The 27,008-nt window shown below is 41.3% G+C and overlaps 1 protein-coding gene across 1 annotated transcript; it reads right to left on the bottom strand.

Moving 5' to 3' along the window:
• Positions 1–16,412: 16,412 nt before the first annotated feature.
• On the bottom strand, positions 16,413–17,399 carry LOC147605390 (jasmonate-induced oxygenase 2-like). The gene is made up of 3 exons (XM_086793311.1): positions 17,274–17,399; positions 16,800–17,177; positions 16,413–16,732 (listed from the first exon to the last, which is right to left on the bottom strand). The coding sequence occupies exons 1-3, from the start codon at positions 17,397–17,399 to the stop codon at positions 16,460–16,462; spliced, it is 777 nt and encodes a 258-aa protein (XP_086649437.1). The 3' UTR covers positions 16,413–16,459.
• Between the last annotated feature and the right edge of the window lie 9,609 nt (positions 17,400–27,008).

The following is a 27,008-nucleotide window of genomic DNA, read 5'->3' as shown; positions in this document are numbered from 1 at the left end:
AGAGATAGAGTGATCTTTTGGAATCTCTTCAAAAGAAGAGGTAGGTGGGGAAACTAACTTACTGAAGAGACAAATTGGTATTTTAAGTGCCAAGCTGGGCTCAAAAGTGAAGATGAGAAATGTTCCAAGAAGAAGGAGGCTAGTTACAAATGGAAAACCTTTACCAACAAAAGGAGACCTGATGGGTATCTGTTTAAGCTAACAAAAAAATAAGAGATTGTAGGTGAAAAGGATGAGATTGATAGAGCCAGGAAATGGGTGGAGAACTTAGGTGAAACTCTCAACCTCAAGGAAGATCTGTCAGATAGAAGGGTCCAAGTTGAATCCAAGATTTCGGAATAGGTTAATAGGAGTCTAGACTCTAATAGAGCTAAATGGCTTGAAAGGGATATTGAAATGGAGGAATGTTGGGAGGCCCTCCAAAAATGGTGTTATAGGTATATATTTTTTCATATTTTTTATGAATTAATAATCATACAAAAATATATTTAATTTAATTTGTGCAGGATTCAGCTTAATGGAATGTGCAAGTGAGCACAAGGTTAATATGTGTGCAAATGTGTACAAAGTTATTTTATGTAACAAGGCCCAATAGCAATCGTATTTGGGCAAATATTTTTATATGTACAAACCATAGAGATTTTGATATGATTAAAAATATGTAAAGCTATACCCCAAAAGTGGGAAAAGTAAGCCTAGTTTGTATGCTCATCTATTCTTAGCTCCTTGGGCTATTTTTATGAATGAAAATTCTCTAAATACTCATGTTGTGGAAGGGGAGCTACACGACATAGGGGGGGAGGGGGGAGATTGCACCCAATCTTGTCTTGATGGTGTATGTGATTTAATTTCAATTTAATTCAAGTCTTTGTTTTAACTTTTGATGTATTTTATGAGTTTTTAATTATTTCTTCAAGAAGTACAAAAGGGTCCCATGACAGTGGTATCAGAGCTTTGGGTTAATTTAATCTTCTTGAAGGCAATCAAATACTTGTAGATAAAGAGGTGAAAGAGACAAAAATAGAGGTGATTTTGGTAAATTTTTTGAATTTAAATTGAAGAAGAAGATGTTTATGGATTTATGTTTATGTATGGTTGAAAGAAGGCTTATTTTTTTTAGTGGAAATAGTGAGTAGTTTTAATATTGACTTAGTCACGATGCTACAGAGCATCTCCACATGGTTAGACGCACTCACAGCTACCTCGGCTAGTACTCCGACTCCTCATGATATACGAGCTCCTGCAGCACGGGTGAGCATAGCCTCGCCAGTGGTTGCAGGAGTACAGGCCGATGCGCCCATCCGTAGAAAGCTTTGTCGTTAATTGAAAGACTTGAAGCTGCCTAGTTTTGGTGGTGAGAAAAAGGAGAGAAACAAGGACTCGATCAACATGTTTCTTGCGAAGTGGTCAGACTTGCATGCACTGCGACAACAGCCTAGCTGGGTGCAGCCCGTAGAGGCTAGCCTCTCATGAACCGGCAAAGCGTACAAGTGGTGGATGAGTTTGACAACTCGTCCTACCACTTGGATGGAGTTTGAAACGATGTTTCGAAAAGAGTTTTTGCCTGTTAATGAGGTGGAGAGAAGCTGGGAGTTATGGGATAAGTGCTCAATGGAGAACAAATCCCTGACTCAATACATCTCAGACTATAGGGAGATAGTACTCAAGCTAAAGGGGATCTATGCATTCCAGACATTACGAGGCTTTAAAAGAGGCCTCAAAGATGATTACCTTGAGTACGTAGAGCCCTTACAGCCTAAAGACTTAGCAGAGGCAATTAATTATGCGTAGATATTTGATGACATCAAGCACCGTAGTGTGCATGTGGTGGTTCGAGAAGGGCTGAGGGTAGTGAGAAGAGGAGGTCAGGCCTTAAAAGAAAAGGGTTCCGCAGTGATAAAAGTAGGGGGATAGGATGGACCAGGAAGGACAGGGTGGTCATTGGTCTAAAAAACCACGACCATCCAGGAAGAAAAGAGACAACGAAGTCCAAAAGAAAGAGCAGTATATTAAAGCGCAAAAGAAAAATCGCTGCTTTAATTGCAATGAGGTAGGGCACACGAAGGCTGAGTGTCCAAAGCCTAAAGCCAGCACGAGTGGCAACGAGCCCAAAAGAGATGGTAAATCCTCTAAGCAGTTGCATACAGTGCAAAGACTCCCTCTCACTTCCGTAGAGTTCACAGAGGTGGCAGTGTGTCATTGTGATGAGCATCACGCTTGTTCGGTGACACCAGCGATGTGGCAGCCTACTGTAGGTCTGCATGACATGGTGCGCATGTATGGCACCATAGGTGGCCGTAGAGTCACAGTTTTTATCGATGATGGAGCTAGCCACAACTTCTTGAACTACTTGTTAGTCAAGAAGTTGGGGTTAACTGAGACCCAGAGCGATCATGACTATACTGTTGGCCTAGCCAATGGGTATGACAAAACGGTATGGAATACCATAGTATTGGGGTCCCATTATCTATGCAGGACTACGAGGCTCCGCTTGACTTTTAGGTCATGCACTTAGCTGCCACAGCAGACGTATATCTAGGCAGGGAGTGGCTGCATGGGCCCTAGTCTAGCTCGGAGTTACCTACATAATACACTACATTTTGAGCATGGAGGTAGAGTCATTACCCTGCAAGGTGACTGTATTGTCCCCGCCACACCATTTATTTCCTCCATGGAGCTGTGCACAGCGGTCCGCAGTGGCCAGATAGCAAAGGTATATGCTTGTTACCCTCTTTTAAATTCTGTTTCCGTAGATGAAACTGTAAGTGATGTTTACGTAGACAAACAAGGAAAACAAAATAGCCTTAGTCTACAAGACCCACTGTTTGAAAACCCTCTTTGTCATGCATGCGATTCAAACAAGAAAAAATCCAAGGTGAAAGACACATTAAAGAAAAAGTACGTAGATACTTTAATGAATTTATTAGAGGAATTTTAGGATGTTTTTCCTGATGATTTTCCAGATGGCTTACCACCATCTAGAGAAGTAGACCATGGCATCGAAGTTATGCCAGGATCAAAACCTATAATCAAACTTGCTTATAGATTAAGCCACTCCGAGACACAGGAGGTGGAAAAACAATTGACGAAATATTTGAACAAAGGCTTTATTTGGCCTAGTTCAAGTCCGTGGGCATCGCCTATTCTTCTGGTAAAGAAGAAAGACGGATATATGCGGATGTGCATAGACTATAGGGCTCTTAATCAGATAACAATTAAGAACAAGTATCCAATGCCACGCAAGCATGGATGAGTTGTTTGATCAACTCTATGGATCGAGATACTTTACAAAAGTAGACCTGAGATCAGGGTATCATCAGATTAGAAGTAGAAGATGTTGCGAAGACAACATTTAGGACCCGTTTCGAGCATTTTGAGTTTTTGGTTATGCCATTTGGGCTAACCAATGCTCCAGTGACGTTTACGATGCTAATGGTGGATAGTATTTTACGTCCATATTTGGGAAAATTCGTAGCAGTTTTCCTAGATGATATTCTTGTGTACAGTAAGACACAAAAAGAACACATAGAGCATTTGCGTCTAGTGTTCGAGTTGTTGCGAGAGCACAAACTATTTGCAAAGAAGAGAAAATGTGAATTTTTTGATTCAAAAATTCACTACCTTGGCCATATTATATCTGCCGATGGTACGCGGATGGAGCCAGAAAAAGTAGAGGCTATTCTTAAATGGCCAGCGCTGAAGAATCTTGAGGAACTGCAGATTTTTCTTGGCATGTCGGGGTTCTACCAATAGTATGTGGACTACGCGAAGATCGTAGTCCCGTATCGACCAGTTAACGGTCAAAAACTAAAAACATTAGTTGGGGGGAAGCCTAACAGAAGAGCTTTGATAAGCTCAAGGTGACCGTAGTAGCTGCACCGATTTTGACTATTGTCGATCCAAATGAGCCGTTTGTCTTGGAAACAGATGCTAGTAATGAGGCCATTGGGGCCGTACTTATGCAAAGGGGATGCCTAATTGCATTTGAGAGTAAAGTGCGTAACATAACCACTCAGCTTACGAGCAAGAGTTAGATCGTGCATAACATAACTACTCAGCTTACGAGCAAGAGTAATGAGGCCATTGGGGCCGTACTTATGCAAAGGGGATGCCTAATTGCATTTGAGAGTAAAAAGTTAGATTGTGCGTAACATAACTACTCAGCTTACGAGAAAGAGTTACTAGCGATAGTTAATGCATTGAAAAAGTGCAAACACTATTTATATGGTGCTTCTTTTGAGGTCCGAACGGACCATAAAAGTCTGAAATGGCTTTCAAGTCAAAATGAATTGAAGGGTAGAAAACCTCGGTGGGCGGAGATTCTATAGGAGTTTGACCTTCAGATACGTTACCAGAAAGGTAAGTATAACGTGGTGGCAAATGCACTTAGTCGCATGCCACAAATTAATAAACTTAGTTTCACAGTCTTCAAGAATGATTTCTTGGAGTCACTACGTGGTTTATGTGAGCACGATCCATCTTTTACAGAGGTCTGGCGCAATGTACGCGTACGCACTTCTTTACAAACGCGACCACCTCCCTCGTTGGCACGAATTGCTAGTCCGAAGAGACTAGCCGAAGGTGCAACGGGAAGGAAAGCGAGAGTTAGTCCGAAGAGACTAGCCGTCTTCTGGGTATAGTTTGGAGCCGGAGAGCTCTGACGTAGGCCCTTCATCACCTTTGACTACCACGACTTCAAAGGAGAGTGATAAACTTTGTCAGGGGGAGAAATATGCCAATTAATCCGTGACGACTACTTACTCTACAAGGGTAGAGTATGTGTACCAACTATTGGTGAATTTCGGGCCCAAATTCTTAAAGAAAGTCATGATAGTCCAAGTGCGGGTCATCCCGGGATTCAGAAGACCTATGCACTAGTAAAAAGACAGTTTTATTGGCCTAGTTTGTTTAAGGACGTCCAGACTTATGTGCTGAAATGTAATAAGTGCCAGGTCAATAAACACGAATGTCTTAAGGTTGGAGGACTACTCCATCCGTTGGAGATTCCTCAGGGGAAATGGGAAAGCATTTCCATGGATTTCATTACCGGTTTACCCAAGACGAGTCGAGGGAATGACTCAATGTGGGTGGTAGTGGTGGACAGGTTAACTAAAATGGCAAAGTTTATCGCCATGAAGAAAATTGTTAAAACACCAGAGTTGGCAAAACTCTTTATTGAACATCTCTAGAAGCTATATGGCCTGCCCGTAGATATAGTATCGGATAGAGATAGAAAGTTCAACAGTCATTTTTGGAGGGAAGTCTTCAAAAAGTTGGATACTACTCTGAGTATGAGTATGACAGATCATTCGGAGTCTGATGGTCAAACTGAAAGAGAACCAAATTCTAGAGGATATGTTGCGTTCTTATGTTAGTAAGAAGCAATCTAATTTGGGAAGAGTACTTGCCCTTATTGGAGTTTGCCTATAATAGCTCCAAACACTTAGCGACTGGATTTACACCATTCAAGTTAATGTATGGATTCCAGCCGAGATCTCGGATGGCTGTAGGCCTAGAAAAGGAGAAGATTCAATTTGTCAAGGATTTCCTCGAAGATATGAATGATATGCTCAGAGCCGCATGTGAGAGCATTTGTAGCGCTCAGGATCGCGCTAACACTTATGCGAATAAAGGACGTAGAAAGGTGACCCTTGCAGAAGGTGACTTTGTATTCCTTAAGGTTCCTGCACAGTCAGAAACCATGAAAACGGGAAAGTGATAAACTTTCTCTGAGAGATATTGTGGTCCTTTTAAGATCCTTAAGAAGATTGGGGACATAGCATATAAACTTGAGTTACCGAAGAGTTCTCAAGTCCATCCTGTCTTCCATGTCAGTAAACTGAAGAAATCAGTTCACGGGTTAGAGAACGTAGTTTCTCCAGAGATTTTGGTGGACATGATAGAGCCACCAAAGATACCACATGAACCTGAAAAGATTCTAAAGTATCCTGACAGACAAACCCGACATAAAGTGTACCAGGAGGTACTTGTTAAATGGACAAACAGGGATGAGGAGGCAGCTACTTGGGAATGCCGTAGTGCAATTTCCAAGAGGTTTCCCTAGTTTGTTTTCGAGGACGAAAACTCTTCTTGAGGGGGGGTAATGTCACATAGGCTGTATAATGCCTGCGAACGGCAGACGGGATGGCCACACGGGGCTTTAGCGTCAACACCTCGGCCAGAGCACCGAGGACGTGGCCATCCAGGGTTCAGTGGGAGAGGACGCCCATGCGGAGTCATGGGTGGCCAAGCTAGTGTGGACGACAGGGCACACACTATATAGCCTGGGGGATGAGGGACAATCCTCATTCTTCCTCTATGGCTAGGTGGTGAGCCAAAGTCCGTCCCCTCCTGTGGTAGCACCCGTAGTGGCGCTATGGTGATTTAACATTGGGTGAGGAGCCACCAGAGGCTGTCCCCTCCTGTGGTAGCACCCGTAGTGGCACTACGATGATCTAACAATAATGGATGCACGAGGAAAGCAAGTCATGAATCATATGCATGTACTCGCAAACCTGGATTTCGTGAACTCATTCAAAACTTTGGAAAGCACAAGATGAACTTTCTAAGAAATATTTTATCGATGCGCTTAAGTCAGAGTTTCTCGTGCCACATGCGGGTCTTTGTTTCTCTGAGGAGTGGATGAAGCGGCGCATCAAGCTTTTGCTCTCTAATAGGAGAGAAAATATCAAGAGGAGCAAAGAATAATTTGGAGAAGCCTAGCATGTGTACGATCGAGGAGTGGAGGCACGCACGTGGCTCGTGAGAAAGCACCCAGGTGCTTTTCAACAACAAGCGATGGCGAGTGCTTCTCGAGTACAGAAACGAGGGGCTTTGCACTACTTCAGCTCCAGCGAGAAATCCTTCTTTCCTACTCGTTTCGTAAGTATCATTTCTTCTCTCCTTTCATTTCATTTTGTCCTATATTATTTTCTTGAAATAATTATATATTTTCTTAATTATTTTTTATAGAGGGAGGTTGTTAGGCGTGACCCAACAAAGGAGAAATATGACTATGGGTATAGAGCACTCCGTCTACAATTATGGGCATGGATGCATACACAAAGTGTACGCATCCAAGCGTATGCTTGGATGAGTCCGTTTTGGGGACTCAAGCTGATGAAATGATCACATGGAGAGAAAGTTATATCAATGTCTAAGAAATAATCACTTGGCTAGAAAGTTCATTCTAGAACAATCCATATTATCTCAGCATGAAGCAAGTGAAGAGGATGAGGAATTAGATGATGAATATCACTCAAAATCTGATGAGGATTCTAGTTAGAGACCTCTTCATACCTCTTTATTGTAAACACTTTATGTATACATGGCCAAAAGCCCAATTTTTAAAATATAATAACTTTTTGGCCTCAATTGCATTCTCCACAATGTATGTGTTTCTTATATTTGTGTTCTTATATTTGTGTTTGTGTTACAAATATGAAACTGACTATTTTGCAGGCTCTCCAGCCTACCCAAGCTCGTTTTTTGCTATACAGAGCGTAAGTCACTACTCAACAGCAAAATATCATTATTGAGCAGTGATATTTTTGTTACTGAGCAATGAACCCATTGCAGCAAAAATAGCAGTGTTTCTAGCAGCGAAATTTGTTGAAATATGCAAGTGAATGGGTGTGTGCTAGAACAAGTCCTAGCAAGAGACTGTAAAAGGGAGTCTGTAATTAAGTGGGTAGCAGCAGACAGTGAAAAGGTGAGAGGAATCTACTAATGAGAGAATCAAGGGTAGCATGAGTGAATATAGGGGTGTGGAAAGATTCTAAGAAAAGGTGATCCCAAATGTAGGGGAGGTGGCACAAATCAAGGAGAAATCAATGGGATTAGATGCTTGGCATCTTGTGGATGTACCACCTATAAATTGAGGCATTGACCTAATGAGAAATTGCTGGTTTTTGAGTACCCATGCCTACATTATGCTATTAAATTAATTGTTCACTAATCTCATCTTAATCACATGCTAATTATGTTGATTCTTCCATTTGATGCACCATAGCTCATCACTTTGTTGCAAATTTAACAAAAATAGCCCGACACCTAGATACCCTTCTAGTTGTAAAAACGCTACTTTTTTCGCTTGCTAGACCCTCATTCTGTTGTAGTGGAATCTTGGGTGATGATCGTTCTGTTGTAGTGGAATCTTGGGTGATGATCGTCAATGCCGAGAACTCTGTATGTCACTAGGTTGACTCATGCTCAGCAAGAGGGACATGCCGATAAAGGTACTAGCTCTTGGGTGATGCAGGACAAATGAAAAAAATATCCACATCCTAGAGCATATCCACCAGTCCTAACATTGACTCAAGCTAAGCCTGGGTGAAGATCCTCAATGCCAAGAACTCTATATGTGACTAGGTTGACTCTTCCTCGTCAAGAGGGACATGCCGATAAAGGTACTAGCTCTTGCGTGATGCAAGACAAATGGAAAAAATGTCCACATCCCAGAGCATATCCACTAGTACTATCGATGTCCTCAAGGCATAGAGTGCATCGAGCATCGCGAGAGGAATCATGGTGCATCCTGAGGGAGAGATCACCAAAAATCCTCTGTAGTAACAGGTCGTGGATATAAGGGCAAGTAAGGCATTGTCACATTAGAAGACATGAAAAAATCCCGAACATGCGGGATCAACTACTCTGCCCTGTGCTGTGCAATCCTCTCCAAAATCATGTGTTGCTCTACCTCAGCTCTAGCACTCGAGATCTACCTTAGTCGGCCTACTCAAAAAGTAAAGCATACAAATAATTGATTAGTCTCTCTAAGTAGGTATTACTTAAATAAATTTATAACTTTATGTAAAAAATGTGGATCTAGGGTGGCTCATAGCAAGTGATTAAGCCCATAATTAAAAACTAAGAAAATGCTAATACGAGATTAAGATAAATGCTAATCAATGACATAATGGTTAAGGCACAAACTCCATAATCCCACTGCAATAATCAAGTTCCATACACCCATATTTATAGTCTTGGGAAGGACTCCAATCCATGATTTTTGAGCACCCTAGTGCCAACCATGTGTTCATTAATGCTCACACTACGTGTGCAACCTTGTGCTTTCCATGTGTCACCTTTTGACCATTGACTTCACCTTTTTACAATTGACCATACAAATCAACCTTTGATATTAGACCCTTAGTCTATTTCTTTATCTAATGTGCATTCTTCTTCTCTTGTTCATGTGACTCACTCCCTACCTCTTTCTTGTGCTCTTTGGCACCACATATCTCAACACCCCCCCTTGGTGCCAAATCTTTAGGATTCAACCGGATTAATTTTGGAGGATTATGATCAGTGATACTATAGTTTCATTAAATGATTGTTTTAAAGATAGCTGAATCTGTGAAAAAAGCAATTTCATATTGGGTGTGTAAGTGGTGTGACTAGTTTTAAGTTTGCATGAATATGCGGCTAGGGGGCCTGAGAACTCTTTTCCCTGGTACCTGGGACAAAACCTAACCAAATTCTTAAATGGATCCCATCACTATAGTGGTTGGGTAGTTGACTAACCCACGGGCCTGGATGGGGTTAGGCTGGACTGATGGATCCCTAAAATGAGACTCAATTCTGTTATGGTATGATAGATGAAGTAAATCTCGGATAAAAAATTGTTCTATGGAAAAGAATCAACGATTGTGACTCTCAATAATGAGGAAAAAAGCGCTGATCTCTATGATCCAAGTGCAAGTCTTTTCCTTGATCTGACTATGATACTTACAGGTTCGATCAGATCAGTTCTGTTAGTTAAGGTTCTTGACCATGTTAGTAAAAATATCCTGGAGGAATCGCTTGTGAAAAAGGCAATTTCATATTGGGTGTGTAAATGGTGTGACTAGTTTTAAGTTTGCATGCATATGCGGCTAGGGGACCTGAGAACTCTTTTCCCTGGTACCCGGGACAAAACCTAACCAAATTCTTAAATGAATCCTATCAATATAGTGGTTGGGTGGTTGACTAACCCACGAGACTGGATGGGGTTAGACTGGACTGATGGATCCCTAAAATGAGACTCAATTCTGTTATGGTACGGTAGATGAAGTATATCTCAGATAAAAATTGTTCTACGGAAAAGAATCAACGGCTGTGCCTCTCAATAAGGAAAAAAGCACTGGTCTCTATGATCCAAGTGCAAGTCTTTTCCTTGATCTGACTATGATACTTATGGGTTCGGTCAGATCAGTTTAGTTAGTTAAGGTTCTTGACTACGTTCGTAAAAATATCCTGGAGGAATCGCTTGTGCTTTCCGGGCGAGGGAAGTTTTTCCGGGTTCGATTTTGGAAGAACCGATGGATTAGTCTCTTGTCCGGATATCCGTGGTGGACGAGGCCCCGAGTGAGGGACCCTGCCCCGCGTAGAAGTGCTACTTCCGTTGCTATCACCCTTGAATTTGTTGCACGGAGGGGATAGGGATCTTTCAATTTTTGGGATTTTTAAAAAAAATGGGAGATACCAAATTACCTAGAATAACAATACTGTAAAGAGAAATAGTGGAAAACGGCTCGAAAATCAACAGCAAACGAACCAAGTGGGTACAATCATCACCTTGAAATAAGTGCACTAAAAAAAATTGGCCGACCGGACACAGAAAAATTTCCATACCTTTTTTTCTTTCCCTTTTTCTCTTCCTTTTCTCCTTTTTATTTTATATCTGTTTTCTTTATTTTTATTTTTGAGTTGTGCAAATCGTTGATGCAAAATAGTTTTTCACTAAATAGTTTTTGTGCAAATCGTTGCCCTTCTGTATAAATCGCTCGATGCGAATCGCTCCGATATAGATCGCCTAATGCAAATCACTGGGATGCAAATCATTGTGCGATGCAAATCACTCACCTCCTTCAAATCACTCTGCCGCAAATCGTCCGATGCTAATCGCTCAGATGCCAATCGTTCACCTGGCAAATCATTCTTTTACAAATTGTCGATTAGCACGGATCGTAATTGTCGATTAGCACAGATACAAATCGTCGATTAGCATAGATCCAATTCGCCGAGTAGCATAGATACAAATCGTTGATTAGCACATATCCAAATCGTGGATTAGCTAATCGTCCATATTTAGATACAAATCGTGAATGCAAATCATCGATTTTTCCAACAAATCTAATTGCTCATCGTCCGTTGTGAAAATCATCCTGCAAATCATTTTTGCATACAAATTGTCGATTTTGCTATAAATAGAGAGCGATTTTTTGAAATCTGCTTGGCTGAAGAGGAGCAATGCTCAACTCATTCTTGGGAGCAATTAAAACCTAAAATTTACGTACGAAAAAAACTTGAACCTTATCCTTGAGCTAAATCCTACAAAGCAAATACATTAAGTGACTGATTTGGTGCACACGTCTCACCCTATAAACGCACAGATGTGATCGAAAATTGAAAATTTTTTCGTTTAACCCCAAAACAAATGATGTGTAAAAAGGAGAAAAAAACAATCTAGCACACTTAGGCTTATGCGGAACACTCATCCAAAGCTAGATGGTGGCTAGCATCGACGTCTGGGAGGTCTCTAATAGTGGTAAACAAACAACTTGTCCATATCTGACATCGAAATATTCGGGAAAGCCAGTTACATGCACATACTGTGGGAAAATGGGCCATGAAGAGTCTACTTGTTGGTTCAATGCAAGACTCTACAACAACAATGAGCCATATAACAACTCCGAGAAATCCTGTTGTGGGCAAGGAGTCAAAAGTTTACCTATCAGTTCAAGACTCTACGGCAACAAAGAGCCATAATAGCTCCGAGAAACCTTGGTAGGCAAGGAAGTGATCATTAGGCGCAAGGAATCAAGAGTTTATCTAGGGCACTAACTTTACCATTGCCAGCACCAGTCTTGGGACCAGCACCACCACCCCCAAATACCTCCCAAAACGTGAAAATGTTATACTCGATGAAATATGTCTATGTCAGATGTATCGGCTCTCTAAAAATGCCTGCATCTTATAATAAACAGTGTGGTGAGTCGAGCTCCTCCTCCTCTCCCGGCGTTGGTAGTGATGTAACATTGGTATCAAAGCCGGTTGCAACAAGGCCCCCGCTATCGCATGCATATGACGTGCTTTCTCCACGCGTGGAACACCTTCGAAATAAGATGAGGTAAACTTTCCTTTTGAATGGTAAAAAAAAGGCTTGTTTTTTCTTTTTGGCTACAACAAAGTTCTATGTGTATGGTTGGAGGGAGAAGAAACAAGCTATGTTGAGTACATACATACAAAAAAAAATTAACTCTGTGTTTGTTGTGAGTGTTGTTGATTCAAGTTGTGTGTGTGTGTGTATTTGGTTCAACACACACACCAGAAGCAAGCTCTATGTGTGTGTGTGTGTGTTGTTGTTGAATAAACACAAGACACAAAGGAATGCGTTGTTCTCTCTTCCCCATGAAAGCAAGCTTTTTGAAGGTTGGGAGTAACCACATTAAGCGTGTAGCTACCATGGGATAAGAGCTTTTTAGCCTGGAGAGGGCTGTAAGTAGTGTGGCTACCAAGCAATTCAAGAAGTAAAGAGCGCCACATAGTCAGTGTGTGAGGAAAGCGCAATTTCTTGATCTTCATAGAGACATGATTTCAATGAGGCTACAGGGAAAGTCTGTACAACAAGGGCCACCCCCAGACACCACCCCCAGATAATCCACTTGCGTCTAGACCTCATTTGGGAGGCACTCCATCTCTCTTGCATGGAACAACCGTACGTCTACCTCACCAACATCGTGAGCCACATCTATGGCAAATACCAGGGATCCACCACCAAACACGGGGTTGAGTGCCAAAATATCTCCCAGCAGGTGCTTGTCATGCCCACCTGCGTCCTATCTTTCCTCCTCATCACTCAATCATTTCAATCCATGCCATCTCTCTACCCTCGACCATTTCCAACAAGAAGTGCCAATGAACTGGGCTGAATATTTACACAAGGATCTCCACATGGTTTGCACAAACCCACATGGCAAGCTCACGACAGTCTCACTGCTCACCAAGGTTATACATCATGCTACAGGCTAGACCGAACTCCCCCCACCCATCTATTTTAAGGGTGCCAACGCTATTCCCACCCCTCTACCTCCACCTCACCCTTCTCGAACCCAATCGTCATCACCCTAACACCCAGACAACAGGAGCCTGCTCCCCACCACGCCATAGCTGGAACAGACACGGAGGCCCTAGATGTTGATGCTTGCCGCCATAAGGCCGTCGGAGAGGAGGAGCCACCATAGCCCTACTGTGAGGACTTTGAAAGCAGTAATATCTACTACAAAGTGTCCTTCAGTACTAGTGGAGTGGACCTGCGCTAAAAGGGAGACATATATGTCTTTGCAGACATGATCACATTTTATGACTTTGTCCTTCCCTTGCTTATAGAGTTATCCCACAATCAATTGGTAGGGGGCATTCTTTTTAATGAGCCACCTTGTGTGGTCTTTGTTGAGGTCAATGGTTAGGCTGCTGGCAAGGAAGTGTAAGAAAAGCGACCAAATATTTATCTTCTTCGACCTAGAGGTCATCCCCTATGTCGATAGGTCTCAAATCTTCGTCCCGAGCTGCTAAGTTAATTTCTTTAACCTTGGTTGGACCATCATAAGCAGTCCCTAGCTCTCCATCACATGAGTTCTTTGGCCTGAGTCATATTGTATAAATCAATCGTCCATCTTAAAGGTTCTGAAGTGTTTAGGGGCTTGTTTAGTCTCCTCGGCATCTACGCTTTCTTCGTTTACCAAATTTTTAGCTTCCTTTTCTACAAGCACTATCTTTTCGTTATGTGCCTTGCGCATAGAGCGGCCAAGATTTTTGGGTTCAGATAGGGGATCAAAAGGTTCCTTTGGTTTGGAGGGTATTGTGAGGACCAAGGAGGCATTGGATGAAGTATGCATGTGCACCATACATATTTCAACCGATCACCTCTAAGTTAATAGGGAAGACATATGCCTCTTCCTCGGGGAACTGATCGAGTTCACAAGTTCTACATGGATGGTTCTCTCATAATGGTTCTTCCTTATCATAATTGCTGGTTTCATGACTAGTAACTTCATGAAAATTTGCAGTGTGTAGAGAGACGTGTTTTCTTGCCTATCATCTATCGTCTCACAAACGATCCTGTGCATCTTTGAAGGATGTCCAAGGTAGCAAGGATATGCATTCAATTCTCAAAGTCTTCCATCTCTAGAAGGGGTGCAAATTTTACGCTATCCCTTTCCTACTCAATCATTTTTATCAAATCCTACGCGAAGTGTTGGCCACTCATGGGTCACGCGTTTAGCGTAAGTAGACAACAGTGGTTCGGATTGTTATCGAATCCTATGCGAAGTGTTGGCCACTCATGGGATAGCCTTTCAAGTGCGCAGCTTCGTTCTGAATGGGTACATATTTTTGGTTAGCTTTCTATGGTGAGATTGTTTGCAATTTTAGTGGGCTTATTTGTCCTCACAAACCCCAATTATAATATTTTCCATTCTTGTGAGCTTTTGATTAATTTTAGTGAGTTTCTTTTCCATATATTAGTATTTATACATATTCGAGATTATCAATTATTTAACAACAGTATTAATATAGCTATACATATCCATATGAAATAGCACTGATCATTGTGATTGGAGAAATCATATTTAATTTCACTTCATTGCCACACCACACCATAGGCACAAATTCTATGCTAAATTGGTCACCACAAGAAAGCCACATCATAGCCTAGACTCGCACTCTATGACAAATTTACCATCAATGAAAGGAAAGCATATAAAATGTAGTTTTGTAAAATTTTATCACATATATTATCATGAAGTGTTAACAAAATGATATCATCAACCTACAACATGTTAGCAAATATGCCAATAACAAATTCCCCTTCCATAGTGGAGGTGAAAACCAACCATCTGCAAAAGAAACTCAATTTATACTTTTAAAAAAAGACTGACACACATAGCATTAGAAATTTGCTAACTTACAAACACCAAACATCACTACACACAGCAAGGTCTCTTGAATAGCCACATTACATCACTAGTGCATACTCAAAGTATCATATGCACATCACACCATAACCACAAATTCTACGATAAATTTATCATCGCAACATAGCCATATACTAGCCAAGCATAGAAAATACTAATAGACAAAATCATATCACATACACTATCATAAAATGTTGGTTGAGTGACATCATCAATCCAAAAAATGTCTGTGGGTTCATGAGATTAAAAAGTCTATGAGAGTAACATAGCCACGCATAACATTGTCATATAATATGCTGTCACATACCTTGAAAAAAGGACATCACATATCTTGACAAAAGGAAATCACATCTCAACAATATGACAAAAAGTCTATGAGAGGATACCAAGCATTCTACCTATACCTTTTCAATAAAATGATTGCGTCCACAGATATCAAGAAGGATAGACGCAAAGAAAAAGAATAAGGCAAGGGTAATAAATCTAGGACTACCAAGCAATTAGCAGGTTTGATGTACAGTGTTCAAGGTACAGAACACAATTGGAGAACAAGGTCCTTGGATACTCTAGAGGGCTCAACCAAAAGACCTTAGGCCATGTGAAACATACTAGATATGATCAGTTGCAACCAGCTTTGAAAGTTGCTCTCATCACAAAAAATGGTTGAACAACAAGAGCATCAATAGGCTAGAGTGTGAAGAAAAGGCTTGAAAGCAGGCTTCTTCTTGCAGCCCTACTATGATGTAAACTAAAGATGGACCATAAGTTATAAAACCATCTACATTTTGGGCGGCACTGGTCTACTCATAATGACCTTGTGCACTTCAACATAATGGTCTTAAGCACTTTCCGTGTGCTTTAATTGGTACTAGAGCCAACCATATCATGCTTTCTTATAACATTGGGAGTTCATCATAAACCTGAATTCACCTACTCTAATGCTTTGGTCAAAATGTGTTAATGGAAATCACATGGAAATTGTTAGTTTCTAATTAGAATTTGTCACATGGCTAAATGTTATTTCTTGCATGAGCAAGAAATGATCACTATGCTAGAGTTTCTTCTAGGACATGCAAAAACGGTAGATGTGGGGTGGTTGGATGAAGGCACCCAACGCAATACTAATTAGGATGAACAGAGTGCCATTGAAGCAATTACAACAGGGATTTCGGATTGTGTTATTAACGTAAGGGCCTAGTTGGGACCTCGTTATAGACTCAGTAAGGGACACTCCATTTCTGGTTATTTGAGAGCTCTACTGCAATAACCATCGCAATTGGCCTTGAAAAAACAAGGTTTACAGTGAGGGTATGAAATCAAACTGTCCCTGAAAGCAGTTAGCCGTGCAATATATTGTGAAACTTATTGAAAGAGTATTACAAACCGGTAAAAAACTTTTCAACATACAGGGGATGTGAGATTATTACATAGAGAGGGAAAAAAATCTTTGAACACAACTTTTCTAATTGTCACACCATGCACCTAATATAATGGGCAGCAGACTAGGAGACCGACGGTTTCTCGGGGTACTTGCCGCCCGCGTAGTTCAAGGTGGTCTTGTAGAGCGGCAGTCCTTTGACATAGTAGTTCAGCAGATACTCGCTGAACTCAACTTCTCTGAAGAAGGGTGGATTAACTTCACTGGAGAGAGCGGGGAGAGGGCTCACTTTCACATCCTCGCAAGGACCGAATAGACCGGCGAGGGAGATTCTGGGCTTGTCTTTGTTAACGACGACTCTGTGTTCTACGCTTTTGTACTTAGCGTTGGTCATGATCTGCACGCACAGAGGATTAGCGCTTCTATTTACGAGCTAGAGCTGGTACAAGAGAGGAGGGGTTTACCTCGATCTGGTCTCCTATATTGATGACGAATGCGTTGGGGATGGGTTTGACGGCCACCCAGAAGTCGCCCTTGCGGACTTGGAGTCCGGGGACGGCGTCAGGGAGGAGGAGGGTGAGGCTGTTGAGGTCGGAGTGGGCGCTCTGTCCGAACACAACGCTAGGATCGGGACACGGAGGGTAGAAGTTGCACACCAGAACCAGGCGCTCCAGCCCCGGCAGCTCTCCGCTTCGCACGTGCTCCTTGCTCAGTCCGAGGCTTTCGAAGATTGCCCGGTAGAGAAGTGCGGCGAGCTTGTCGAGTCCGACTTGATACTCGAGAAGCTCCTCTCTGCAGGCGCAGGTCATGCGTGTGATACGATTAGGGCCTCGCCAGCATAGCTAGAATATACAGATCCCATGATTGACCACCTGACAAGAAGAAAAACGTTCGGCAGTCGACGTTGTACTTGGGAAAGAGAATCAACAGCTACGGACTTTGTCGAAGACAGGGCGCTCGTCCGCAGGCCTCACGTAGGATTCGGGTACCTCCGTCAAGCCGGCGTCTAACATTGCTTTCACGCCACTCGCGTGAGCAGCTGGAGCGACGGCAGCGGGAACCATTGTTGGTGGATGGAGGGAGAGCAGCAAGTAGGGAAAGCTAATTATAATGGAGAGACATTTATGTATGCACGTTATCGTAACAATCCCACGAGCTCTTTAACCAGTAGCCCCCGTCCTCGTCGGTGTCTGCATCGATATATACATTGGTCATAGTGTCAATATATGTGTTAGTATGTACCTTAGTAAAACCGATGATATTTGCATCGATATAACTGAAAAATTAAAAACTATTTTGACATCTATTTTTTGAGAAAAAATCATTAACGATGATTGATTTTTACATAAACTTAATGACCGTTTATCTTCCACAATATCCATTGCTCCGAAGAGATTAATTTCTGATGTTGTCTCTGTATTCCCTACATCTTCGATCGGGGGGCCAACATATGATTAAAAGGTAATTCATTAGCATCCATAGAGGGATCTACGGAGATACTATTAGTTGATTTAATGGAAGTTGATGATGCATCATCATCATCGTGATGTTCAACATCATTGTGAATTTCTTCATTATTATCATGGATATGATCTACTTCTTCCCTTGGAGATTTTGTAGTAATAATTTTCTCCTCCAAGTCTCTACCTTTCAAAAATTGTTTGCTGTGCAAGGAGCAACTTGAATTACATACCACCATTTTCAATTTGAGGAGTCTGGATAAAAAATTACATGTTATTTTTTTAATAAGTGTTATTCTCTCACTACTTGTGCATGCTACAAAAGATAAAGGAAGTGCTCTTCTCTCACTAAGTGCATGCTACAAAAGATAGAGTAATAAGACGTAAGCTTTAGAGAAAATAATACCTACTCACATTGTTGTGGTAGTATAAATGTATCCCAAAGATTTGTCCACAACTTAGTCGAGTCACTTGCAAACGAATCTACTATTATCTTTTTGCAATGTTGCAATTGGATCATGAGTGACCTCTTTAAACCATTGCACATCAACAATGAACATGTCAAATTGTCAAAATCCAACCTCTATTATGTCTTGTATAGTTCCACAATAATCAAGATTGGACAGAATGACATTTAAGTCACTAGCACTAGCTTCAAAGTTAGCCATTACCCCACTGTCAAAAGTTGTTCTTTCTTATCTTTTTTTTGGGACCAGTAAAATATATATTTACATCATGATCACATGAGGTTACATTGTGGCATATACATGAGATTACAAGATCTCCCTAGAACTGTGGCTTATCATCATAATCTCCCCTCCACTTCCAAATGCAAAGAACTAGTCACATATCTTTTTCAGATGGTGACTCTCTTAGCATGGACTGCTACGTACACTATGTCACTATACATGTCCACCAAAAAAGCTTCAGTAACCTCTTGAAGAGCTTCCAAAGCTACTGATGTCCATTGTGTGGAAGCCTCACTAGTGCCCGACCCGAAAATGCCATCAAGATATCTGGCTCTCGTTCAATTCATCCATGATCTCCCTAACGAGGTGATGAAAAGGTCTCCTTAGGATCAGAAGGTCTGTCATCTTCTAATACTTTCTTAAGAGCGATGGTGCTAGGTTTCCACTGACATTTGCGATGTGTGGGCGGTGGTGGGGGGCTGACCTTCACGGGATCAACCCTCTTGGCAGTCTGCCTAGTGCGAGCCATGAAAAGAATATAATGAAAATGAAGGACTCTAAACTTATATTTATAACTTCAAAAACTGAAAACATAACTTATATTTATATTTTTATAGAATGAAAATAAATAACTCTTAAATTTTTTAATAATCCTTATTATATTTAGTAATTTCCTTATTTATAAGAGCCCCTCTGATGCAACATCTCACTAATTCCCTAGGGTTTCTAAAACTTCATTGTATATTTAAGGTAATCTAATTTTTAGAGTAATTTTTTCTTATATTTTTTTAGTAAAGATAAAACTTTTAAAATTTCTAAATTCATTGAAATTTTATGCACTTACAGTCTTTCATGCATACATCTGTGAAAAATCCTAAATCCATATGAGGACTGTGAATAAAAAAATAATGCCTTCGATAAACTTGAAAAACTATACAAGAGAAAAAGATAATAACACTCAAGATATTGAGAAAGAAACATCAAATTGTACTTGTATTAAAATCACTTCTCATAGATTACAAGTACATTGAAACATAGGTTTACAATGCATCATATGATTTACTCAAATCATATTATCCATGTTCAAACTGAAGGCATCGCTATTATTTTATGAGTCCTTTGTACGAGTCTCAAATCCTTGTCCATAAGAGTGATGCGCTTCGCATAAATAGCTGCCAACTGACCATCATGCATGAGGTCCACCGAATATGCCTCATCTACTTCTTGAAGAGCTAGCAATGCTTGGGCTGACCATCATTGCACATTGTTGACTGTAGAACCAAGTCTTGCACAGAACCTATTACGAGACATTCACTGGAGATCTTGCAATATCTCTCTCTCACCAGTCTTGCAAATGGCACCCTCGGTATGATTAAGTTTGTAATTTTCTAATACTTCCTTATTTCTTGAATATTAGCAATATACAGTTGGCTAGGAACCTAGTTTTTCATGCTCGCACGAAGCATATAGAGGTCCACTACCATTTTGTTAGAGAGAAGGTTTTGGCAGGAAATGTTGACCATGTTTATGTCAGCACACAGGATTAGGTCGCTGACATCTTCACCAAAGCATTGGGTAGTACAAAGAAGCTCCGCAGATTCAGGGCTTCGCTTCATGTACATGAGATGGAGTTGAGGAGAGATGCCACATGTGTGGGAAAATAGCACAGTCCAAACTACACTGTTTTGGCAAGATCAGAATGCAACAACAGCATATGTGAAGAATTTCATGATGTGAGTCGCTTTTCTGATCACCGCCAAAGATAGAGTGAGGGTCGTCATGTGTGTGTGCATGTGTCAGGACCTCACGGTTTGAGAAATTGAAGAGGAAATTATAATTTTGAACAATCTTTTTCTTTATACTTAAATCTAAATATAACTAAAGCTTGAAATTTTTGAGGAGGTGTTTTTCCTTCTTCCCAATTTGAGAAGGATTTTATAGAAATCGAATAATTTCTAGGTTAAGCTGAACCTATCTTTTCCCTCACCCCCAGTTGCCTTCAGATCTACTAGCTATGGCTTCACCCCCAGTTGCCTTCAAATCTACCCAATGCTACACCAAGCTTAGCTGCTACTCTCCTATTCTTGGATCAAGCCGCATAATTGAGGAAGGGTGATTTCCGCCTTTACCCTTGCCAACACTACCTCCCAACGTAAATTACTAACCTTGGGTTGGGTAGACTCCTCACAGATCATTGAAGGTATGGTGGTTGGGGGAATGACCAAGGTAGGGGCCACTTCCTTATCCATGGGGTGGTGTTTGAATGAATTCCTCCACGGCCTCCTTATAAGCTTGTTCCACAATCAGTGGGTGGACTGCACCATCAACAGGGGGAGGAGTTGGTGTCTTTGGGGATCCTTGGGATTGGGTAACGACTACCAGTATTGGAGTGTCATTCTTGGGAGATGGCACCACTACTTCCACCATGCTAACCAGTGGGGTCTTAGGACAATCAAGCTTGACGGCCTGCCCACCTTGGAACCGTGGGGTCCGGACCTCCTCAATTTCTTGTTCTTCAAAGAGACTTATGATTCCAATGAGGCTACAGGGAAAGTGCTGGACAACAAGGGCCACCCCCAAAGTGCTGGAGTGTCATTCTTGGGAGATGGCACCACTACTTCCACCATGCTAACCAGTGGGGTCTTAGGACAATCAAGCTTGACGGCCTGCCCACCTTGGAACCGTGGGGTCCGGACCTCCTCAATTTCTTGTTCTTCAAAGAGACTTATGATTCCAATGAGGCTACAGGGAAAGTGCTGGACAACAAGGGCCACCCCCAGACAATCCACCTGAGTCTAGACCTCATTTGGGAGGCGCTCCATCTCTCGTGCATGGAATAACTGTACATCTACCTCACCAACGTCATGAGCCATGTCTGCAGCAATTTCCAGGAATCCACCACCACACACGAGGTTGAGTGCCAGAATATCTCCCAACAGGTGCTTGTCATGGCCGCTTGCACCCTATCTTTCCTCCTCATCACCCAATCATTTCAATCGATGCTATCTCTCTACCCTCGACCATTTCAGCAACAAGGAGTGCCAGTGACCATTTCCAGCAACAAGGAGTGCCAGTGAACTGGGTTGAGTATTTACACAAGGATCTCCACGTGGTTTGCAGAAACCCACAAGGCAAGCTCTCACGACAGTTTCACTCCTCACCAAGGTTTTATATCATGCTATAGACTTGATCGCCCTCCCCCAGCCCATCTATTTTGAGGGTGCCAACACTATTCCCACCCCTCTACCTCCACCTCACCCTTCTCCAACCCAAACGTCATCACCCTAACATCCAGACAACAGGAGCCTGCTCCCCACCACGCCATTGCTGGAATAGACACGATGGCCCTAGATGTTGATGCTTGCCCGGAAGGCCGTCGGAGAGGAGGAGCCACCATAGCCTTGTTGTGAGGACTTTGCAAGCAGTGATATCTGCTACGAAGTGTTCTCCAGCACTAGTGGAGTGGGCCTGCTCTAAAAGGAAGACATATTTGTTTTTGCAGACATGATAACATTTTATGATTTTGTCCTTCCCTTGCTTAAAGAGTTATCCCACAATCAATTGGTAGGGGGCATCTTTTTTAATGAGGCGCCTTGCACGATCTTTGTTGAGGTCAATAGTTAGGCTGCTGGCAAGGAAGTGTGAAACCTCCTCTGCCCATTCAAGAATTACGCATAGTTAAACAAGGCGGCATTTAGCAAGTCGTCATCTCCTCACATGTGGTCAACCAAGACATGCTATGAGCCCTTCCACACCGTGATATTGAAGTAAAATTCAAGCAAGATTAGCAACCATCTAGTGATCCTACTAGTGGTACATGGCTTGTTTACAAGATAAAGGAGATTTTAATGGTCTATAAAAGAAGATGAACTTTATCACTAGAAGATAGTGGCACAATGTTTTAACCATGTATACCATTGCTATTCCTTCTGTTTCAGTGTGGTGGTATAGTTGCGTTCTGCCTCATTGAGTTGGGGACTAACAAAAATAATTGGGAAATCCCTATTGTGTTCCCCGGGTTGAGCCAGTGCACACCCAATTGCAAAGGCATAAGCATCGATCTGGACGAGAAATGTAATGTTCCAATTGAGGGACCTCAAGATGGGCACACTTGCAAAGGATTTCTTCAAGGTGTTATAAGCCTATTGGTAATCCTTTGTCCATTCAAGTATGATTAGAAGTATATAAAGGAGGCGAGCAATGTCGGTGTACATAAAAATGAAATGTCGATACAAGAACATGTCCCATGAAGCGCTGGACTCCTTTGCAATTAGTTAGTGGTAGCATCGCAAGGAGAGTCGCACTTTACTATCAATGGAGATTCCATATTTTGAGACAATGTGTCCCAAGATGCCTCCGTGTCAAACCCAAAATTGGCATTTCAGAAGGGTAAGGGAGATTTTGTAGAGTCGACATGTCTGAGTCTAGCACTTTTCGTAAACACTCTAAGTGTGCTTTCCAAGTAGAATTGACACAGAAGTCATACATGAAGATTTCATATAATTTTGATAGATATTGCTTAGAGGCTATGCACATTAGGCGCGAGAAGGTGCCTGGGTGTTGAGTAGCCCAAAGAGCATGACATGGTATGCATACATGCCCCATTCGATCGCAAAGATTATCTTATGTCAATCCTTTGGATCAATTAACACTTGGTTATATTTAGAGAATCCATCAAGGAAGCTTTAGGCTTCATTCCATAACTCTCTCGAGCACATACTTCATGAAGGGAATGAGATAGTAATCTCATGTTGTTAAGGTCTATGCACACCCACACTTATCCATTCTTCTTTGGCACTATCACCATGGGTGAGACCCATTCTATGTGCTCTATGTCTTAGGTGAACTTGATATCAATGAGGATCAATTTTCTCCCGGACCATTTTGGAGTATTTGGGATTCATGGGGATGGTGTGTTTGACCACTTCGAGGGGTGAACCCTTCATGTTTATGTATTTCCATGCAAATCAATCCTAGAATTCTATCAGGACTGCGACCAAATTTTTCTTCTTCGACCGAGAGGTCATCTCCTATGTAGATAGGCCTCAAATCTTTACCTCGAGCTGCTAAGTTAACTTCTTTAACCTTGCATCATAAGCAATTCCTAACTCTCCATCATGAGTTCTTTGGACTAAGTCATATTGTATAAATCGATCAGCCATCTTAAAGGTTCTGAAGTGCTTAGGGACTTATTTAGTCTCCTTGGCTTTTGCACTTTCTGCGTCTACCAAATTTTTAGCTTCCTTTTCTATAAGCACTAACTTTTTGTTATGTGCCTTGTGCATAATAGAGCGGCTAAAATTTTTGGTTACGGGGATTAGCAAGTTCCTTTGGTTTGGTGGGGATTGAATGGACCAAGGAGGCATTGGATGAAGTATGCACGTGGACACTACATATTTCAACCAATGCGCTTCTAAGTCAATAGGGAAGACATACGCCTCTTCCTCGGGAAACCCATCGGGTTCACAAATTCTACGTGGATGGTTTTCTCATAATGATTCTTCCTTATCATAATTTCTAGTTTCATGATTAGTAACTTCATGAAAATATACAGTGCGTAGAGAGACATGTTTTCTTACCTGTCAACTAGCATCTCGCAAACCAGGATCCTATGCGTCTTTGAAAGATGTCCAAGGTAGCAAGGATATGTATCCAATTTTCAAAATCTTCCATCACTAGAAGGGGTGCAAACTCCATGCTATCCCTTTTCTCATCAATTGTTGTCACACATTTAGTAGCATAAGTGGACAACAATGGACCGGGTTGTTGTTAGCAAATCTAGATCTTCCAAGTGCACAGGTTAATTTCTGAATGGGTTCAAATTTTTGTCTAGCTTTCTATGGTGAGATTGTTTGCTATTTTGGTGCACTTATTTGTCCTCACAAACCACAATTACAATATTTTCTATTCTTGTGAGCTTTTGATTAATTATAGTGCATTTTTTTTCATATATATTAATATCTGTACATATTTTAGATTATCATTTATTTAACAATAGTATTAATATAGCTATAAATATCCATATGAAATAGCACTGATCGCTGTTATTGGAGAAATCATATTTCAGTTCACTTCATTGCCACACCACACCATAGGCACAAATTCTATGATAAATAGGTCATCACAACAAAGCCACATCATAGCCTAGGCATGCACTCTGACAAATTTTCTATCAATGAAAGGAATGCATAGAAAATGTTGTTTTGCAAAATCTTATCACATATATTATCATGAAATATCTACAAAATGACATCATCAACCTAAAACATGTTAGCAAATATGTCAATAACGGATTCCCCTTCCATGGTGGAGGTGAAAACCAACCATCTGCAAAAGAAACTCAATTCATACTTTTAAAAAAAGACTAACATACATAGCATTATAAATTTGCTAACTTACAAACATGAAACATCACTAAACACAACAAGGTCTCTTAAATAGCCACATTACATCACTAGTGCATACTCAAAGTATCATATCCACATCACACCATAACCACAAATTCTATGATAAATTTGTCATCGCAACATAGCCACATAGTAGCCAAGCATAGAAAACACTAATAGACAAAATCATGTCACATACACTATCATAAAATGTTGGTTGAGTGACATCATCAATCCAAAAAACGTCTATGAGTTCATGAGATTAAAAAGTCTACGAGAGTAACATAGCCACGCATAACATTGTCATATAATATGCTGTCACATACCTTGAAAAAAGGGCATCACATATCTTGACAAAAGGAAATCACATCTCAACAATATGACAAAGTCTATGAGATCAACGTAGCCAAGCATAGCATAGGCCTCTATGCATAGCAAGCTCTACGAACATGTGGCAATATCATTCCACAACTCTGGTTGAAGCTTTATCAAATCAAGCAAAGGTAAGGTACAAGCCACTGGTGCTGACAATATAGCTTGCACAATACCCATATCCATCTCCTTTGTCAACCTTCTATGCATGGAGGGTATCCTCAAGGTTTGAGAATAGTTCTCATATTCTCCCAAATAAGATGGTAAGGTTTTCATTGTATGCTTACTTCTAGGAGAAACAATTGTACATTGATGATGACCCTTTTCTAGCAATACCTGCTCTGACAAACATGTGGATTTTACCAGGGGCACAGAAAACAACTTTAGATGCCCAAGCATCCAGGAGGACATATTCTCATTAACTTTCTCATGAACTGCTGCCCACATCTCATTTGCCATGTCCTCTTTAGCATCAATAACTTCATCATTGCATGGCAAGGCAAGACTCGGTGTGGCAGAATGCCTTCTTTCAATGGGGTGTCAATTGGTGCAGACTTCTTGCTACGAGCTTGTGAGATCACCTCACTTTTCATTTCCCAACTTGATGACACTTCTGGTATGGTTTCTAATGTTGGCTTAAGAGAGGTGGGGCCCCGAGGGATAGGTGGAGGTGGGCCTTCAAGTATTGATTGAGCTTTCCTAATGAGTTGCTAATGTACAGCTAGATTGATCTTCTCCTCACGAGGGTTTGGGTATTCTACAATGCGACTTTTATGAGCATCAATGATGGCATCTAGAGTTTTGTTCACCTTAGAGACTTCTTGAGAGCTAGTGGATGCACTCTTAGTTTGCTTGTTGCAGTTCTTTTTCCTCCTAGTGGTCCTTTTTCTATTGGAATGTAGAGTCTTGTCCACTAGATTTGCCTTTGCATCCCTAGTTCGAGGTGTCTCATCAGTCTGCATTTCGGCATTTCGTGTTGAGACAGTCCGGGGCGGGCAACAAGAAGAGCGGCCTCTAAGCACTCCTCAAGGCTCCCGTGTTGCTCAATGGGCTTGGGCCACAACGCAACACAAACATAATAATCCCAAAACCACACACCCAACAAGAAAAGGGGCACCACCTAGTTATGTGTGTGAACTAGGACACCAAAAATCTTTCCTTGTAGCAAATCAATACAAGCTAACCATATACATCAATCAAAAGGCACACACACCCTCAACAAACACTCATAACATATGATATTGTGTGTTGAGGAGACTAGCATAACACACATAGATGCACACCAAACTTGGAGAAGAACTTAGAGAGTCAATATAAGCTTGATTTTGTTGCCAGTATACACATGGTCTTAAGGTTACTGGAGCCCTCTCACCATACAACCCTCTTACCATGGAATGAAAGGCAACAAATCAAAAACAGGCCCTCAAATCACCAAGCATAAAATCACACCACAAAATATAAGGATCGAATTTACCTTAAATCAAACATCGGATCGCTTTGCTAAATCAACTTTGGAGATGTAGGAGTCCAAGATTTTGTACACAATTGCACCCAAACTACTAATCTTATTTATGCACAAAAGCAAGATAAAATTATGATAGGGAGTATGGCATCACTCAAGCCCTCACAATGACATATCTAGCTTCAAGCTTCAAGCTTCTCTATGCAATCAAAGGTATTGATGTATAGAGAGAGCTCACAAGTTCACTATCTCCTTACACACTAGAGTTGGGAGTGGTGTACAATGTGTGTAATCTCTCTTTACA

This window comes from Cibotium barometz, chromosome 59, assembly GCF_041138505.1.
Source record: "Cibotium barometz isolate CiBa-2024 chromosome 59, ASM4113850v1, whole genome shotgun sequence".
Taxonomy (NCBI): Eukaryota; Viridiplantae; Streptophyta; class Polypodiopsida; order Cyatheales; family Cibotiaceae; genus Cibotium; species Cibotium barometz.
The sequence above is the reverse complement of the archived record's forward strand: the minus strand, read 5'-3'. Positions and strand labels throughout refer to the sequence as shown.

Excerpts from the sequence above, each read along its gene's own strand:
- LOC147605390 (XM_086793311.1), bottom strand. The coding sequence starts at position 17,399 with ATGGTTCCCGCTGCCGTCGCTCCAGCTGCTCACGCGAGTGGCGTGAAA. Across the intron at positions 17,178-17,273 it reads AGCGCCCTGTCTTCGACAAA|CTATGCTGGCGAGGCCCTAA; the intron begins GTCCGTAGCTGT and ends TGTATATTCTAG. Across the intron at positions 16,733-16,799 it reads ATATAGGAGACCAGATCGAG|ATCATGACCAACGCTAAGTA; the intron begins GTAAACCCCTCC and ends CTGTGCGTGCAG.